The 18,733-nt window shown below is 45.2% G+C and overlaps 1 protein-coding gene across 7 annotated transcripts in view; it reads left to right on the plus strand.

The window, feature by feature from the left end:
* PTPRF (protein tyrosine phosphatase receptor type F) overlaps positions 1–18,733 on the plus strand; it is a 392,426-nt gene that overhangs the window by 266,442 nt on the left and 107,251 nt on the right. For all 7 annotated transcript variants that reach the window (XM_055815291.1, XM_055815290.1, XM_055815294.1 and 4 more), the window contains one exon: positions 16,329–16,517. In XM_055815291.1, coding sequence (XP_055671266.1) covers positions 16,329–16,517 — 189 coding nt within the window. The remainder of the gene's footprint in view (positions 1–16,328; positions 16,518–18,733) is intronic.

Raw genomic sequence — 18,733 nt, forward strand, 5'->3', positions numbered from 1 at the left:
GGTGTAATGTTGTCTCATGGTACCAAATAAAAACCGTGGTTTCACTTGCTTCATTTATTTCACTGTTTTGCTTTCTGCTTGCATGTATGGGAAAGCAAACTTACGTTTATTTGCTGTTCTGTAGCAGCCCAGGGTTGTTGATGAGCCACAAGTTGAGAGGAGCTTTCTTGCTCATCCAGACTCACACTGCCTTAGAGATTTCTTCTCCCCAGATCTTTCCAGTGTCTCCATTCTTTTAGGATGCACCTTTCTTTCTCTAGGCATGGAATTAGGTATGTTGCTGAGCAGAGTTCAGCAGAAAGAGAGAAGGAGAGGAAACCTAGGGAGTGAAATGCTTTGGAGATTCATATTAGCCTTAGATCAAGGATTCAACAGGCAGTATGGAACTTGGATTTTCAATTCTGACGTGGCAACATTCATGGTTTTGTTTGGGACATTCCCGTCCTACTTTGTCACGGGGAATGGTTTCCTCTGTATGGGCTCTGCAGAGATCTGTCTCAGGTCTGCTGTGGGGGAGATGCGGTGAAAATCCCAACAGCTGACTGTCTGCCGGAGAGCCTTGTCTGTGGCGTGCAAGCCACACAGCTCAGATTGCATGGGGCTGTGGTTTCCCTGCAGTTTCTGTCTCCTAGAGAAACCCTTAAGATTTTGATCAGCTGCTGAGGCACGAGGCTGGTCACAAGGAGACTGAGCGCTGTCTGGAGAAGACTGGGACAGTGTTGGTTTTCACAGATAGGATGAGGGCCTACTTCATCTTCCCTCAGGCAGGTCATGGTTCTAAAAACCCGTCTGGCAGGAAAGATGTTTTCCCAAGGAGTCTGAGGCCCCTGTGATCATTGCCAACATCAGAGACTCATTGTGCAGGGTGTCTCTTCCTTGCATTTTGTGTTGGTTGTCAACTCAGTAAAGCAAGCAGCTGAGAATCAGCCAATTCCACTTCTGTTCTTGGCAGGTGTGTACTCTTGTGTCCCAGGTGAGCTTGTGGTTGGAGCCCCCATCAGCTCTGAAAATCACAGCTACGTCTTCAGGGCCTCAGCAGAATATGCCCTGCTGCAGGGTTTGCTGTTAACGCTCAGAAAAGGGACACATGGTCTTGTTTACTCTGCATGTGAGAGATGCCTAAGATAGGACTCCCAACAGTTATTTTACCTTGAACACATACTCCCTCTTAACTTTTTCTTTAGCTGAATGCTCCTGACACCAGTGGCCTATGCACTGTGTGGTGAGCTGGGGAAATTAAGATTTGCAGTATTATTATCTGCAAGGAGATACCTGCCTCTTACATCCTCCAGGAAAGACTTACAGTGGCCTCTGCTTAGCAGAAAGTTTTATTTCCCGTTAGCAGTTGCAGCTGGGAGAGCTGTGCCTCATCTCTTGCTTGTAATTACATCAGTAGAGTATCTTGGGAGAAGGTTAAATAGTCTTTTGTATATCAAATAAAGCCAGTGAACTTCACTGAAATCATTTAATGAAAACAATCCTGATTATCTGTATATACTGCCATGTGATATTTTAAAAGAACATCTTAAAGGGAAACATGGAATTGTTTAAGGCCTCTAAAGACTAGAGTGCAGAGGCTGTGCAGCAAATACCTTTATAATCTAGGATCTGAAGTAGGCTTTGAATCCAATTGTTTTTTTCACTGTTGTAAAACATGAGAGATTTTGATACGGTAACTTGGATTTGATTCAGAACTTTCTTATTAACCTTTATTCACGCACATCAAATTTTAGAGACTGAGCTAAAGGGCTCTGCACATCAAGGATGGAACCAACTCAAGGACAGAGCTATTAAGGTGTGTAATAATCAAGAGAGAAGAATTAATTGTCTTTAATTTGGCATAAATCCCAGGGACCATAACTTTGGTTATTAGGAATTCAGGGCCTATTTCCAATTAGTTATACCCAAGCATGCTTGCATTTCCAGCTTTGGGAGTCTAATCCGTGAGCACTTTAGCACAGCAATCGTTGACATGCTAATGAAGGACAGCACTAGGCTGACCTCTCTGTGTGTGGTCACTGCCAGCCAGTGTTTGCCTGGCAGTCAGTCAGACCGTGGTTTTGCTTTATTGTTTCTGACACCTTGCAGTGAGCAGCTTGGTGCGCGGCAGCTGCTGGGGCACTCTGTGTGGACAGAATCACCTGGGCCATGCTGGAGCAGGTCAGGGAGGCTGCTGTGGCTTTCACGTGCTTTTTAGTCTTTGAGCTTCCTTCTAAGACATCTGCTCCAGCAAAGCCAGGGTGTCTTCCCTTTAGGTGTATGAAATGTAAATAGTGCAATTGTTATCTATACCAGAAAATCTGGTTTAACCTGAACTGGGTTAAAGAAAGAGGCAGCAGCAGTGAAAGCACTTACTATGACCGTGTGGCTCGAAGTGCAACACCTCCATGCTGACAACATGGGAAAGTATGCAGGACTGCTCAGCCACGGCCAGCCAGCCACCCCTGCACATACCTCCAGAGCAGGGTGGAGGTGCCACATCCTGCAGCAGGGCTGGCTCCTTCATACACCCCAGGAAATGGAAGACACAGTCCCATCACCCTTATTGTTGTAAAGCTCTCAGCGTAAACATCTGGGGGGTTTAAGGAAAGGTGAGCCTTGAGAGTCCTGTAGGAACAACCTCTTGCAAAGCCAGGCTGTGTGTATCTTACATCAAAACACCAAAACAGCATTGGCAGGAACACTTGTAGCCTTGTGTATGTATATGTGAGGAAGGATGAGGAGGAAAGATGGTTCAAAGCAAGGGAGAGAAGCCAATTCATGCACTTAATTCCCTCATAATCGTTTTCTGAGACCTACAATTTCATGGTGCTTTAGTCACTGTCTGTTGAATGCTGCGTGCCAGCCCGTCAAGAATGAAACAAAACTTGTACAGGACAAGAGCATGACACCCCTGTTGAGAGCTATGACATCATAGCTAGTCTCAATTCTGTTTTTCCTGAACTTTGATTTTATTGCATGAGAAGGTCCTGGGAAGTCCACGGTGGGTATCTTTCCCCCCCCTTTTCTGTCATTTCCTGTTCAAAAAAGAAATAAGGAAACCTCAACAACTACTGTGGGGACTATTCCTCCCAACCACTAGTGCATGGAGCTGGTGCAGGGATCTTTCTAAAAAAACTGGAATTACATTGCAGTGAAAAAACAGCAGATTGTCTTTAAAACTTCAAGGCCAACTATTCTTCATTTTCAAGAGGGGAAGAATCCTTTTAAAGCTTTCCTTAAATTAATTTTCCAGCATAGTGAAGCTGAATCTTGCCAAACCCAGGTATCTGTTTAGCTGTCTTGGTCTGTATCTGTTAGATCTAATTTTTGGGGTGGAAGGGTAGGGGCCATTTGAAGGAGAACACAACCTTCCATCTGGGAAGGAGGAGTCCCATGACACTTGAGCTCTACAGCCCTCCTCACGTGCCAGGTTAGAGGGATGGAGAAACCCACAATTTCTGTAGTGGTCATTTGATAAAATGAACCTTTGACTAAGAGCAAATATGTATAATGTTAGGGAATGCATTTTCCTTGAACGACAAAGGAATTTCAGCCGATCTTCTGCATTTGGTTTATATTAAGATGAGTACCACAAGAGCCAAGAGGTGCCATTTTTTTTATCCACTTGGCCTTGATGTGGTTTCACTGCCAGCTTTCCATTTATCTGTTGCATGCTCTTTAATTCATGAGGGCCTGCACTGGGGATTTGTTTAAAGCCTTGGCTGAAATTGTCAGCCACTCCTTTTATTGCACAACTTTCTGAAAAGACGGGTGTTGTGGTAAAGCAGTAAATAGGATATTGAGCCTCTGCAACACTTGCTATCTGTAAAAAGAAGAGTATGTCCTCTGTTAAACTCTGATTGATTACATCATCCCAGCATTAAAAACCAGCGCTTGTCTGGCAACAATGTCTTATTTGTGTTTGCATATAGCCATTGGCTTGCTACGGGCTTTTGCTGGGGGCCTTTCTACTTCATATAGTCTCTGAAAGACTATTAAGGTAACCAGGGTCTCCATCTAAAGTGATGTTGGAGCCAGTGCAATTAATGGATCTTCTAGAAAGTGATGGCTTAATATAAGACATAAAACTCGTGATAAAAGAATATTTCTGTCCCTGACTGGTCAACTCTTGCTGTGTTTTTCCCCTTTTTATAAAGTCACGTCTCCTCCAAGTAAATAAAGTTAGTTACCCAGTATCTAAAGATGTTATCTGTGATAAGAGTATTTTTAAAATTCTGAATGGAAAGCAGTGATTTGCTGTATCACTGATCTGTCTGGAGTTCAGGTTAAATTAAAGCCCTTCTTAGAATTCTCAAGTGATTTCCATGCCTGCAGACCCTCTATGCCTGAGCTGGCTGCAATAGAACAAGTGCATTGAAACTTCACATTTATCGTTTCATTGAAAATAGAATTTCTCTGAGAAAAGGTATGTGAGGAACTTTCAGAGTCACAGAGGTACCTGGTGTCAATATGTGAATATATTCTTAAAGGTTATTTTCTTTTTGAATGCTATAAAGAAATAATGCCTTGGACTATAAATTTAACTGTTTTATTGTACTGGCCTTTACGGGAACTTGTTCTACGTACTAGTTTTGCTAAGTTCTTAAAAATATTTTTATATGATTTCTGAGCATTTGCTCAAAACAAAGGTCACTACAGTTAAGGAAATGGCAGATGGAACCACATGCGTTAAGTATTTATTGACAGCGGCAGGAAAGGATGGTGGTGGAGAAAAGGCATAGGGTGAGGGAAGAGGCAATATGAAGAGGTGGAGAGAAGAGCAGGCTGTTGAGCACCAGGGCTAGTGCTTTTCAGCTTGTTTGCTGCAGAGGAGCCTTGTTTTTGTAAGAATCATGTTTGTCCTCCTTTCCCACACCCACACACTTTGATTGCTAGCTTTGGGATTCAGACTCTCACGGCACTACAGAGCCACTCCATCCCATAGCTTGGCAGTTTTGGAGGTTGCCTTCAAGTTTCACTTCAGTCTTTGAGATCAGAGAGCTGCAAGGTGTTTCAGGAGGGTATTCTTTGGGGGAAGAGGGAATCTTTGTTTTCCTTTTGAAGCACTGGCTGTTGTGAATACCAGAAGTAGAATATTTTTGAGTTTTTTCTAATGACTCTCTAGTTCGTCACCAGTACAACCTTAAGTTTGAATTTCCAAGCTAATCATAGAATCACTTAGGTTGGAAAAAACCTTTAAGATCATAGAGTCCCAACCATTAACCTGGCACTGCCAAGTCCACCACTAAACCATGTCCCTAAGCGCCACATCTACACGTCTTTTAAACACCTCCAGGGACGGTGACTCATGCACTTCCCTGAGCAGCCTCTTCCAATGCTTGACCACCCTTTCAGTGAAGAAATTTTTCCTAACATCCAATCTAACCTCCCCTGGTGCAGCTTGAGGCCTTTTCCTCTTCTGCTAATGCTTGTTGTCTGGGAGAAGAGACCAACACCCACCTGGCTACAGCCTTCTCCTCTCCAGGATAAACAAGCCCAGTTCCATGAGCTGCTCCTCACAAGACTTGTGCTCCAGACCCTCCACCCGCTCCATTGCCCATCTCTGGACACGCTCCAGCACCTCAATGTCTGTCTTGCAGTGAGGGGCCCAAAACTGAACACAATGCTGGGGTGCAGTCTCACCAGTGCCGAGTACAGGGGGACAATCACTGCCCTGGTCCTAATGGCCACATTGTTTTAGATACAAGCCAGGATGCTGTTGGCCTTCTCGGCCACCTGGGCACACTGCTGGTTCATGTTTAGCCGGCTGCTGACCACCACCTCCAGGTCCTTTCCCACTGGGCAGTTTCCAGCCGCTCTTCCCCAGGCCTGTAGCGCTGGTGGGGCTGGTGTGACCCCAGTGCAGGACCTGGCACTTCTCCTTGTGGAATCTCATACAGTTGGCCTCGGCCCATCGGTCCGGCCTGTCCAGATCCCTCTGCAGAGCCTTCCTGCCCTCAAGCAGATCAACAGTCCTGCCCAGCCTGGGGTCATCTGCAAACTTACTGAGGGTGCAGTTGATCCCCTGGTCCAGATCACTGCTAAAGATATTAAACAGGACTGGCCCAAATACTGAGCCCTGGGGGACACCACTTCGGGACCAGCCACCAGCTGGATGTGACTCCATTCACCACCACCTTTGGGCTGGGCTGTGCAGCCGGTTTTTTATCCATCAAAGAGTACACCCATCCGAGCCACGAGCAGCCAGTTTCTCCAGGAGAATGCTGTAGGAAACTGGTCAAAGGCTTTACTGAAGTCTAGGTAGAAAACATCCACAGCCTCTCTCTCATCCACTCAGCAGGTCACCTTGTCATAGAAGGAGATCAGGTTAGTCAAGCAGGACCTGGGCCTTTCATAAGCCCATGCTGATGGGGGCCTGATCACCTGGTTGTCCTGTACATGCTACGTGATGGCACTCAAGATGGTCTCCTCTGTAATCTTCCTTGGCAGCAAGGTCAGACTGACAGTCCTGTAGTTCCCCGGATCCTCCTTCTGGTCCTTCTTGTAGATGGGCATCACATTGACCAGCCTCCAGTCTGCTGGGACCTCAAGAGGTTTTGGTTGGGGATTTTGGGGATGGTGAAAAACAAGAGGGAGTTCTTTCTCTCTTTTGTGTAATATCACAGTAATTATCCTTAAAAAGTTAACAGCCTTTTTCATGCTCTTCCATGTTGTCTGAGTACCTTCCTTTTTCAATAACTTAGATGCAAGGAAAGGCAGTGCATTTTTCTTTTCCATGTTTGAAGAATTGCTAGAAGAGAAGACTTTTTCAGCAGGGTATTTTTTCAAAACATACAACCTTTTCTCATCCATAATCTTAAAGTTTTTGCTTGAGAGTTGCTGGCCACTGTTGCTTTGACAGGCTGTGATGTTCCCCCTATGGTGGGAGGAGAAGCTGCTGGATTGGCAATGATGCAGACAGGCTGCAGGAGCTAAATAGAAATCAGATTTTATCACAATCTAGCCCTTTCAGTAGGAGTTAAGTGACCAAAAATCTTGCATTCTGGCCTGTGAAGTGGAAATGAACAGATTTAGTATTCCAGCTGAGCAGCAGTAGGAATGCTTCACTTTAATCTGAAACTCGATGTTAGAAAGCGTGGGAGAGCTCTGCTGTCAGATTAACTCAGTTCTCATGCATTTTTTCCTGCACTGAGCTGCAACCAAACATATGTGGATCAAAAGTCAAATGCTCCATTAATTTAACCACACGTTGGATTTAATGGCATATGGAAATACATTATTGATTGCACATCTTAAAAATGAAAATCTCTATGCTAATTGCATATCACATCAGTGCAGGTGAAGTAATGTAGAAAATGCAGGACATTAATAAATGACTTAGAATACAAGTAAGAGCTGTTCCCGTGCTTTTCTCTGAAAAGATTGAAGTTTTAGGTATGTTTTAGTGGGAGTGTGTTTATATATTCTGTCATGAGGAAACATGCAGTGGCAATAGTTATGTTGTATTTCTCAGTATGAAATATTAAAAAGAAACAATGGTTTGAAAACAGTTCTACAGGCAGTTACATTCAACAGTTCATACCAAAAAATGGCACAGTGTTCCCTGAAAGCACAGCACGGTGGTCTTCTACTGTTCCTTTACTACAGAGTCTTAATAGCTGGCTGCAAAACCTTTCTGTATTCATTGTGTTTAAAGAACTTTTGTGAGTTTTTTCAATGCGTACTTCCAGCTGATGAGGGTTTTTTGTAAGTAATAGTTGTTGAAAGAGCCTAGGCTTATTTATCGGCTGGTGGATATGACCCACAAAACTCTATTTTTACCTACTTGAAATTATGCTGTAATTTTGGGGAAGAAAATTTAAAAAAACATATTTTTTTTCCCTCACTGAATGAGTTAAAAAAGGGATGCTTGCTCAGGCAGAGAATCTTGTAGACATGATCTAGTTTACTTGTGTGTAAGCTCTTCCTCACCCACATTCTCGACATTTTTTGCTGTAGTTTCTGCTGTGCTATACTCTGAACCCTGAAATTACTTTCAGTGCTGTACAATCTAAGCCCTTTTTAGTACTTCATTAACATGAGCAACTAGTTTCTCTGGTCTTTCAACAAAATGCTTGTTTTGATGTGTCTTTGGCTTTGAGTTGTCTGTGGACATTGCTCTACATTCATGACAGAACAGTGGGCTTGGATTTGGAGCAGGAGGTGTAGGGTGGTCCTCACCTCTTAGGAGGCTTTGCATCACACTTCCCACCACTCTGAGGCTGTGCCATCAGCTTGGAGAGGCTCTGCCCTGTGGCACAGAGCTTGTTTAGCCTGAGCAGATGAACTTCCGCTATAATTTTCTTTCTCGGGTTTTTAACCTTTGTTACATATATTGGGCCTCAGTCTTGGGAAGACTTGAGTTTAGGACCAAGACTGCAAATGTGACTGTCGTTGTGAGGAAGACAAAACGGAGAGGAAGAAGAGGTAGCCAGGGTGGCTGAAGTATGATGTGATGGTAGGGATTTGGTAAATGCAGTCTCAGACTGTTGCAATCTAATCTGATAAAGGTGTAAATAATTGTTTTCTTCCATCTTCAGCTTTCTTCCCATCTTCCAGGATGTGTTGAGGTCTCCTAGCTAACAGCAGGCTTGGCAGCTAACACATACTGAGCAAGTTGTTATTACTTAGGAACATCCCTAAACTGAGAACTGAAACAGCAGGTTGTACGTGCAAACCTTTAATTTGCCCAGGTCTGTGACTGAATACTTAATTCTGGTCTGCTCTGAGTCAGCTTCAGCAGCTGTTAATCATCTTGGTGTCACTTTCCATCAAGCACAGGTCACAAGCTGCGATCTGTGAAGGAGAGAGGAACTGCCTGATCACCACTGAAGCTGTAGCTAGACTCAGCCATCTCAGCAGATCTTGCAGTGTTTATGAAGACCCTGGATCAGAGGAGTGCAAGGCCATGGTAGTAGAAGTGCACTTTCTCCCCAGAGGGACCTTTTTCATGCCTTCCCTTGGGCGATGCTTAGAGGACTGCCATGCTGGAGAGTGACAGCTGTTGCCTCCATCAGTGTGTCTAGAGCTGTGGCTCTTGTCTGTGCCCCAGCCTGAATCCAGCCTGGATTAGCTACCCCGTGAGAAGCTTAGCAGTAGCTATGGCTTACCTCTGTGACTGTGTCTGGTGTATCATGGAGGACTTTGGTAGTGGCATGCTGCTGTGCTCATCAAAGGGAAGGAGGATGTATTTCCTGATGGAAGGCTGGCTCTGCATCTGTGGCACCACCTTTTGCCCTGGCCAGTTCCTTGGGGCTGGTCAAGAGGCATTATGAGGCCTGAAGGAAGGTTGTTTGGATGGTAACAGCATCTCTTAAGGGCTAGGAGAAACAATTTGTGTAATCCCATTGGGATGTGGTGCCGTATCAGGCCTGGAGAACTAAGGTTGCACCCAGGGTGGGAGGGAGCACTGGATGCCAGTGTACAGCAAATGCAGGGTGCTCAGCCTTGGGGAGGTGACACGCTGCTGCAGTGACCCAGCGACCGTGCATTACCTTACCATTGCACTTGTGGGAGCATGGTGAGAAGCAGCACTGGGAATTGGCAGGAGCACAGGCTGAATCCATGTCAGAGCCAGCTGGGAGGTGCTGCTGTGTCTTGCCCCTGGGAACACCTGCCTCTCTGCAAAGCTATCCTGCTCCCCTCTGAGATAAACAGGTGCTTGGGAATGGCCAGCCACGCTACTGGGAAGGTATCAGTAGCTTGCAAATGGAGATAATTGCTGTCAGCCATAGAAGGACAACGTTAGCTGCGCCCTTCTGGCACTTGAAGGGTAGCCCTGTCTCCATCGGGTGTTTTATGGACTCATAACCTCTACAGTAAGCAGGTCCTGTGAGCTCCCACACCATGAGCCCCTGGGGCAGGAATCTGCCTGACGGTTTATCCTCTTCTGCCGTGTCTAGTCTCGTATTTTCTTGAATTTTCCTTACAGTACTTTCTTTGTTTTGAACTGACTCAGATTCTTTCTTTTGTGAACTGTTTTGCTGCTGCTGTGATCTTCCTAAGAGATAGCAAATACTTTGTTTACTGTAAGCTCTTGTGCAGTAATTCATGTGGTTACACCATGACACAGAGAAGTCCTTCTGGAGCTTGTTTCCACACCCACCCATTCATCTGCGCCCTTCTCCCCCATTTTCAGCAGGCAGCTTCAGCATGTCACGTTGGCGTGATGTCATACAAAACTGGCAGATTTGTCATTAAAAGCCTTGTCATCAATAGATGACTGTTTGTATTTTCTGCCTGCCTGAAACAGTTTTATACTTAACTAACCCAATAATTAAGACTTTGCTGCCTTTGAAACAGGTTGGTTTCACTGCCCCACCTTTTCCTTAGGCAACTACAAGGCGGTGCCAGTGTTGACGGGGCATTCATTAGCCTGCATGAGACTTGGCTCCAGCAGTGAGCACGCACAAATGCGCTCCTCCCACTGCTCCCCACATGGGTGGTAGCCCAACACCAGGCAGCCTTTGGAGACCACAAATTTAGATAGTATTTTTGGTTCACCTCTTAGGGGGCTTTTGTAAGAAGAGGGATGCAGGAAGAGAGCGTCGCCTCAAAATGGCTGATAAAATGCTCTTTGTGCAGCTTCAGTTGAACCTGAACAGAGCGGTGTCAGGGTTTTCTTATCATGTAAAATGATGCCATTCTTCTAGGCCGCTGGATTGCTCGACTGCTTTTGATTGTCTTGCAGTAATTGAATAGCCGCCTGTGTAACCTGTACTGAAGGAATTAGGGCTGTTTATTCAGCAAACAGATGTCCTGGATTGTGATGTGCTTACGATCTTACTGGTTTGCATCTTTCATTAGTTAATATTGCCAACTACCCAGGCTATCATCCTTGCAGTGGTAATTTTGTACTTGCTAATGCGTTTCAGTGTCTCAAAGGGAGATTTGGAAGCTTGCAGAATTTGTAAAGTAATTCCATTGATCCATCAAATATGAGTCTGTCAGTATGCAAGGGTTACCCCCGCAACATCCTACATCGTATGGCATCAGGCTGCTGCCTCTTACCAGGAGTGGTTCAGCCCTGGTGACTGGAGCTGGGTGAGATCCCAGTCTGCCTCACCGAATGGGTAGGGAACATGCGAAATAGCTTGTGATGCGTGCATCCTGCTCCTGTGCAATGCTGACCGCAGTCAAGTGCGTTTATCAGAGAGATCTCTGCCCTCAACCCATTTTCTGGCTTTGTCCCTAGCACCACATGCTCCTGAGTGGCTTCAGATAGCTGGCAGAATTGAAAACAAAGCAGCTTTGTGTTTTACTCATCCCTACCAAGCCCCTAAAATTGATGCTGGGCTGGAAATTCCTCAGCTGATGCAGGCTGGCAGGAGCCAGTGGCCCAGATAAGCTGTTTCCAGCCCTGTGTGGGGATAAGGCCCAATATCTCACTTGAAATGAGTTGAGAACACGCCTTCTAGTGGGGCAGTGGTTTTGATAGGTTATTGTAAGAGATTTAAGCTCACAACTGTAGCTGTAGTATATAGAGAAGCTACTTTTTGCTATTTCCAAGTCATATTTGGTATTTTTTTTCCTCTCCCTCAGCAATCTGAACAATTGGACTCATAATACTAAGCAGCCCTGGCTTTTATAGGAGGAGGAGTATGACAAATAACTCCCATAAACGTGTTTACAGTTTGCACTATCATTTCTAAAATACTGTTTCCTGCGTTGACATAGGAAATTCACAGTGGTAGGGGGAAGGTTTTATGGGTGCCAAGTCATGATATGAACCCCAAAGCACAACCATATGGCTGCAAGACCAGTGAGTGTTATATGGCATTTGCACTAGTAGGAACGTGATACCCAGCCCCTCCAACTTGTCTGTTCTGTGAGAGATTACAAGTTTTGAGCAAAATCCTGGGGGTAATCGTGCAGGATTCAGCCATCAACAGCTGTGCTCACCAGAGACTCCTCTGCAGGCCTTTTCTGTGAGCAGCTGTTACCCACATACTGTTCCATGCTGGGGCTGATCCGTGCTTCTCGTAAGATATAAAATGGAATTGCCTCTGTGTCCCTTATCATCACTTGATATTTGGAGTGATGCAGAAAATAAGGACACCCCAAGGGGTACGTGTCTCACAGCAGCATCCTCAAGAAAGGTAGTTTTCTGGGGAGCTGGTGAATGAGCCACATAATTGCAGCTGCTCTAAAGGAGGTCTCAGCTCCAGTTTGGGGCAGTGGGAAAGGTTTCTTACCTTAGCTTTTCGTTTAAAGATGGGAAATGTGTGGCACAAAAGAAATGTAAGAGAACAGGGGTTAGATTTCTGTCACCTCAGAAAGGAGATTAGCAAAGGGAGTTGTCAAGTAAGCGTGAGAGATCCTCTGCACATGCTGTCATGCTAGATGGCAGAGGGACATTCCTGGCTTCTTGGTGACTGCTGCTAGCAAGACCTCAGCCTGGTCATGGATTTTCCAAGTTTCAGTTTGTAACTGCAAAACATACTCCTTTTTTTCTCTCTTGCTGTTTCCCACTCCTTTCCTCCTGCTTCTCTCTTCTCTTCCTGCTTTCTGTCATTCCTGCTTCTGCTACTGTAGTCATGGAGGAAATGAGAGCTTGCAATGCTCCCAAAAAATCCTGGTTGTGCCTCGATTTTACTTGTTCTAACCTAATGCCTACCTGAAGCATACCCCTTCTGAAAGCATCTGAAACCCAGAAAGAGAAACTGGTTTAGATAGTCTGTGCTTGAAAGCAGATTCAGAGCTTGTTTTAATGTGCATTAAAAGCACTCTAGCTGTCCTTGAATAAAACCAAGTGCTGACAAACTCATTGTCTAAAATAAGGGTAGCCACATATTGGCATGAATAGGAGGATAGCTATTACTGCCGAGCTCTGTATGCAGACAAGTTAGTACAGCTAGCAAGGGCTGAAAGGAGCTGAGGCATGACTGAGCCTCATAATTAGACCTAGATTAGACTTTTGCCGGAGGGGAAGGCAAGGCAAGAACAGCTCTGAACTCCTATCGTTGCCTGTAGTGTTTGAACACAGAGACATCCCTCGCCATCCCAGTGAAGTCAGCAACGCCAAGCCGGGCTGGAACAAAGCCCCGTTATCTCTACAAGAGTGTTGCTGACAGGGCAGGCATGGGCTTGTGCTGGGCTGTGCTCTGCGGTGTGACCAGCTCAGGTTTACTCCTCAGCCACTCTTCTCCAGGAGGGTTCAGAGGGCTGCCAGAGGCACACAGTACAGAGGAGACCTAGCATAGTAGAGGTCCCCCATTTTGTGATGGTACAGGCACCTGAGGCCCTCGGACCATCTCTGGAGAAGGTCCTCATCCTCCCCTTGAGCTTGAGCCCCAGACGCTGTGACCTAGGCCCAGTGCAGGTCCCCTGGAGCTACCCTAGAACTAACAGCAGGTGAGCCCTGGCCTCCGGGTGTCTGTGGTGCCATTAGAGACCAGCTGTTAGATTGCTCCTGGCATCTCCTCACACAGTGATGCGGCCTGAGACTGCAGCCTCCTGGAATCACGCTGCTGCTCTTAAACACCACCGCTGCCTCTACGTTTGATTGACAAGTGATCAAACAAGTCCCTGCTGCCTGTGCATTTTTGTAGACCCAGACATGCCAGCGCTGCTTGCTTGAGTTTTGGTGGTGGTGTGGCCATAGCAGATGACAGGCAGGTTTCTGTCTCCAGGCTTGCATGGGAGCTGGGCTGTACCAGTGCTAGCCTGGGGATCCTGCTGTGGCTCTGACTACACCAAGTGCACCACTTCTCTACTACTGTCATTTGCCACAGTAGTTTTGGGGCTTGTGTGCAGTTAAGAGGAAAAAGTGTGTGCCATGTGAGCCTTGCATGCCTGCCTGTGCCTGTCTGTGTCCAGCTCGGCATGGGGGCTGGGGGCTGAGGGCCATCAGGTAGTGGTTGCCTCTGCCCTCTGTCCACATGTTGAGTGCCCGGCATTCCCCTCTGGGCTTGCAGGGGATGCACGGTATGGGAGCAGCGCTGTACATCTCTTTGGAGTCCAGAAGAGACTTGATCTAAGATTTCTGGTATGACAGAAGTAGCTTTGCTGCTGGGTCTTTGTAATCAGCATCTCTCTGTTGTACCCAGTGAAGTTAAAGTTAGATCATGTAATTTCTGCTGGTCTGTGGCTCATTGCAAACTGCTAATTTTGATCAGTCACCTCCAGTGCAGCAGGCTGGTCGTGTACCTGTGGACCCAGACCCTGTGAAAGATTTTCTGATCTTTCTTGGGGTTTGTGGGCAAAGGATCATTGCAGATGGGAAGAGATTTCTTGCCCAAATGCTGTTTTCAGGTTTGCTTTTAGCTGTGTGCTAAGCCTCCACGCAGACTTTGGATGAAGTTAACCGGGCATACTCGGCTCAGTGTACTCTTTGTAAAATCTTGAACAAACCAGAAAAGATTGTACTGGTAATCATGGTGATTAGATTAGATCACTTCAGGTTTTCAGCCTCCCCAGAGTAAACATCTGCTTTCAGTACCGTAAATAGCAAGGTGATGCACTTTAGGCAAACTTGGCCTCAATCCAAGGGAACGTCATTGTTCACTGCTTTGTCTATGTATCTTCCTTTGCTTTTCAGTCTATAGCATGCTGTACTTCGTGTGTACCCTTCTTTTGTTTCTTTTCAGCCATGTAGGAGTACGCATTGTGGTTGCTCAGTATTGAGTGCTTCTGTTGCTTGTTATTGAATGCTAGCTCTGGTGTCATTCCAGTTAAGCTCTATGTACCTTTTGTCTTTGAAAATCAATGGAGAGTAAATTAAAAAAGAACTAGTTTTCATGGTGCCTTTCATTTAAAAAAAAATAATTTCATTTATGTTTGCTCATGATGAGAGAGGTTTCTAGGGAGGCCAGTCTGGGAGATAGAAGTGTGGTTTGTGCTTTTAATAAGCATCAGGAACCATTTTTTTCCCCTTAGAAAACCCTGGATGCTTAATAGTCGCTCTCATCTAAAAAGAAAAACAATATTCCAGGGCATTGTTTTGTTTACAGGAGATGTTGCCTTGTGCTACAGAGTCTTGATTTGCGAGCAAGTCGAGAGTCTTGGGGATTCTCCAGAGATCTTGGAGGTGACTATGTAAGATTAGCCACCACAGGCCGTGTTTGTGCTGGAGGTGTGGCAGTACAGGTAGAAGGAAGCACCTGAGGTGGCCTATTACCAGTACCTTCCTGTCAGAATTGAGGGGTACAGTTCCAGATGTGTGGTGATAGCAGGAAAAATCAGACTGCAGCAAGTTCAGACTCCTCTGGGACTTGAGAAGATGCTGAGGTCTTGTTTGTTTAAACACTGCAGTGAGCTCAGAGCCTTGTAGAATCGGATTTGCCAGAGAAGAAGGTTTGCTTAAGTTCCCTCAAAACAGGGGAGAAAAGAAACATACTAGAAATAATTGAGTTTCTGGTGTTTTAAAAGCTTCTTAATGTTCTTCAAGTTCTTTTTTTCTGCGTAAGTATGTCCTTTTGATTGCAGTTCAGGCTTAGCAGAGTACAGTACATCTTGCCACAGAATGAGTAAATGAGCCCTGTTCTGCAGCTGCTATTGAATGACGATGTTGGAGCATGCCTTGTCTTTTATCAGTGAAGGCTGCCTAATGTATTCCACACAGCCTACCTGAGCCTGCTCTGCAGCAGCAAACCCAATTAACTATTTTCATACCTGCTGTATGAATGGTTTCAGCAGTTATGGGGGTGCTTTGTTTTATAGTGTTTCAGTAAGATGTACAGAGTGTGCGCTGGCCATTTCTTGCACACCTCTGTTGCTCTCTGCAGCCCAGAAGATGCACCAGGAGCATGCCACAACACAGTCTGGTGAGGCAGCTCATGAGCAGAGTGTGGCTCATTAGCTTTACTTTCATTAATTTCTAAAAGCCTTCTGAATCAGATCTGGGGGCATGAAGAAGAGATTTACAGGCTATCCTACCAGTGTGACAGAATGTTCCTAGTCAAAAAAAGAGAAAATGGGCCTCTCTGGACCATTCTGAAGGGTTTTATTGTTTAGCTGTTGTTTTTCAAGATGCCTCAAGCTATTTGGCTTTGTGTTTGTCTGTTATCTTCAACTCAGTCCTCCCACAAAAAGGCAAATACCTGCTTTTACTGAATTATTAACAACAATAGATGGAGCTTACGTATCAATGAAAATTATGGACGTTTCCCAAGGCAATTGATTTAAATGGAGTTAAATTTAGTGGAAGCTTCTATTGGTGTAATGAATGCTCATTATAGAGCCTAATGTGCTTTAAGGGCTTGAAAAGCTTCTCAGTAGGGAAGTCAGGCTGCTGTTTTCCAACAGAGGCACAGATGCTCTACCATGGCACTGCTATCACTACAACCATATCCCATTGCTACACCCGAACATTTCTCTCTAACCTTGTGTGTTTTTTCCTCTTGCAGAAGACCACCTCCCAGCTGGCTTCCCGACCATTGACATGGGCCCGCAGCTGAAGGTGGTGGAAAAGGCCCGCACAGCCACAATGCTCTGTGCTGCCAGCGGTAACCCTGATCCTGAAATCTCCTGGTTCAAGGATTTCCTGCCTGTCGACACTGCAACTAGCAATGGGCGAATCAAGCAGCTCCGCTCGGGTAAGGTAGCAAAGCAAGTAAGCCTTCCCTATCTCCTCACTCTTCCTCCCATTTCTCTTTAATTGCTGCTATTGTTTTTTCCCTTGAAATTCTGAAATGCAATTCTAAACCCAAATGTCAATTTGATTTGAGCTTGTTTCTTTTACAATATAAAAACAGTTTTTGGAGCTGATCCTCTCTGGCAGGATATCGAGACATTAGAGTGGACATGCCTTTTGGAACATCACGTGGATTCCTTCTTCGGTAGACATCTTGACATAGCCCCCAATCCTTGGTAGGCTCAGACATTTCACTACCAACTCAACAGGTCTCAGATATTTTTGATAGGAGCACAGTGCAAATCAGGACAATGAGATACTGGTTGAGATATTACAGTAAGTGGTCAGGTACTACTTCACTCCTTACATAGACTCTGCAAGACAGTGCTCTGCTTTCTATTGAGATCTTTATCACTCTTGCTGTGTGGCACTACAAGAATAAAGAAAAATCTAAGAAGCACCAGTTCTATGGATTTCAAAGGAAAGTGGACACAGTTTTGCAATATACCATTTCTTTTTGATTTTTTTTGTTTGATAAGCCAAATACTAGCTTTTTGAAATACAGGCGGTTAGTTCTTGTGGGTGGCTAAGAATGCACTCCTTTTAGCAAGCAGCTCTTGTTTTTCTGCTGCACTGTTCGGTCTCCTGAGACTGTAAGGCCCATTAGAGAATTAAAGAAAATAAAACGTTGCTTTATTCACTGATGAAGTGCAGATCCCCAGCATGAATTGAGTGGCTATTTAACAATGCACAGCAGCTTTAGTCTGGGGGGAAAAGCCCACAGTACCCTACATGAAGTACAGAAGGGAACAGATCTGGAACAACTTCGCTCTAGAAGGGTCTTACACTTAAATAAGAGGCAGACTGCCTTGCCTGGCCACAGTGTATCTCTGGGCACTCAAAAGCCATTTGTTATGAGTGCTGCTGCCAGGACAACACCATCTTCCTCCTAGCAAGGTGAACATCTTGACACATTTCCCCATAGTAGGAGCCCTCTGCATAAATCTGGTGATGCTTGGGTGATAAGAAGTAGGCTTCTGCTTGGGGGAGTGGGTAATGAGACATCACTCTCATCAAAAATAGAACCCAGCCTGACACTCCTGATCCCACCTTGATGTAGCACTGAGCGCTAATTATACTAATGCATTTATAGCTTATGAAATTTCCCAGTGACCTTTAGCTTATCTCCCCCACAACATGGTTTAATCTTGATCTGTTTGTGCTGAAAGAAAATATCACACTTGTTAATTATTCTGAGAAGCTTTAGGAAGCAGCAGTAGGAAAGTGCACATGGATGTGTTTCACTTCATAGCTGACTGAATCAGCCTCAGAAATTGCCATAAATGAGCAGCAAGGCAGCTCCTGATGCACTTGCTGTATGTTCTCCAGCTTCCTTCTCACAGGCACTTGGCTGCCTCTCTACCAGCTGCTTCACAAGTTTAGTGAGATAGAAAGTTTAAAAACAAATAGTAAACCCTGTCACTGTGTCCAAGTTTTGCTTCCTATTCGCTGTTCTTGATCAACATCTCAATTGAATATTTCACCTGGGATTCAAACTCCAGAGCTGGCTGCCTGCTGAAGACATGGTAATTACCAAGGGAGGTGTCTGTCAAGGGAACCTTTTAGAAATCAATGAGCAGTGCACACCTCCTCAGACTCACAAAAGAAACTGATTAGCTCTCTAATGTAGTAAGGGAGGTTTCCACAGTTCAATGCAAGAGACTTCCAAATATGAGTGAAGCTTTATCTTCAGGGACCTGGTGATATGATGCCAAGATTCACCAAGGCTCTGCTCCACCCTGGCATAAGCAGGGAGCAAGTTTACCAGTTCTCATGGGCCAGAGATCCAACCCCTGCTTGTACTTGAGGCTTTTCCCTATACTTCTAGTTGAAGTAAAGTAGGGCCTGTACTTCGAAGTGTCTGAGTCCTGCTTACTGACTGCAGTCACCCTCTGTGATGGGTTGGGCAGCGTCTGATTCATTCTGCAAGGTGCTAATTGAGCTCTCCAGCAGTACACCATAGTGGGGCAGAGTTGTTTTTCAAAGAAAAGAGTATTTAAATAGATACCTCATTATATGGGAGAGTTTAATAGTTTGCAAAGTCTCTGCTCCATTAAGATCATATCTTACAGCCAGCCTGGCATATCTGCATGAATGTCAGTTTATACTATCTCAGTC

This window comes from Falco peregrinus, chromosome 10 (assembly GCF_023634155.1).
Source record: "Falco peregrinus isolate bFalPer1 chromosome 10, bFalPer1.pri, whole genome shotgun sequence".
Lineage (NCBI taxonomy): Eukaryota > Metazoa > Chordata > Aves > Falconiformes > Falconidae > Falco > Falco peregrinus.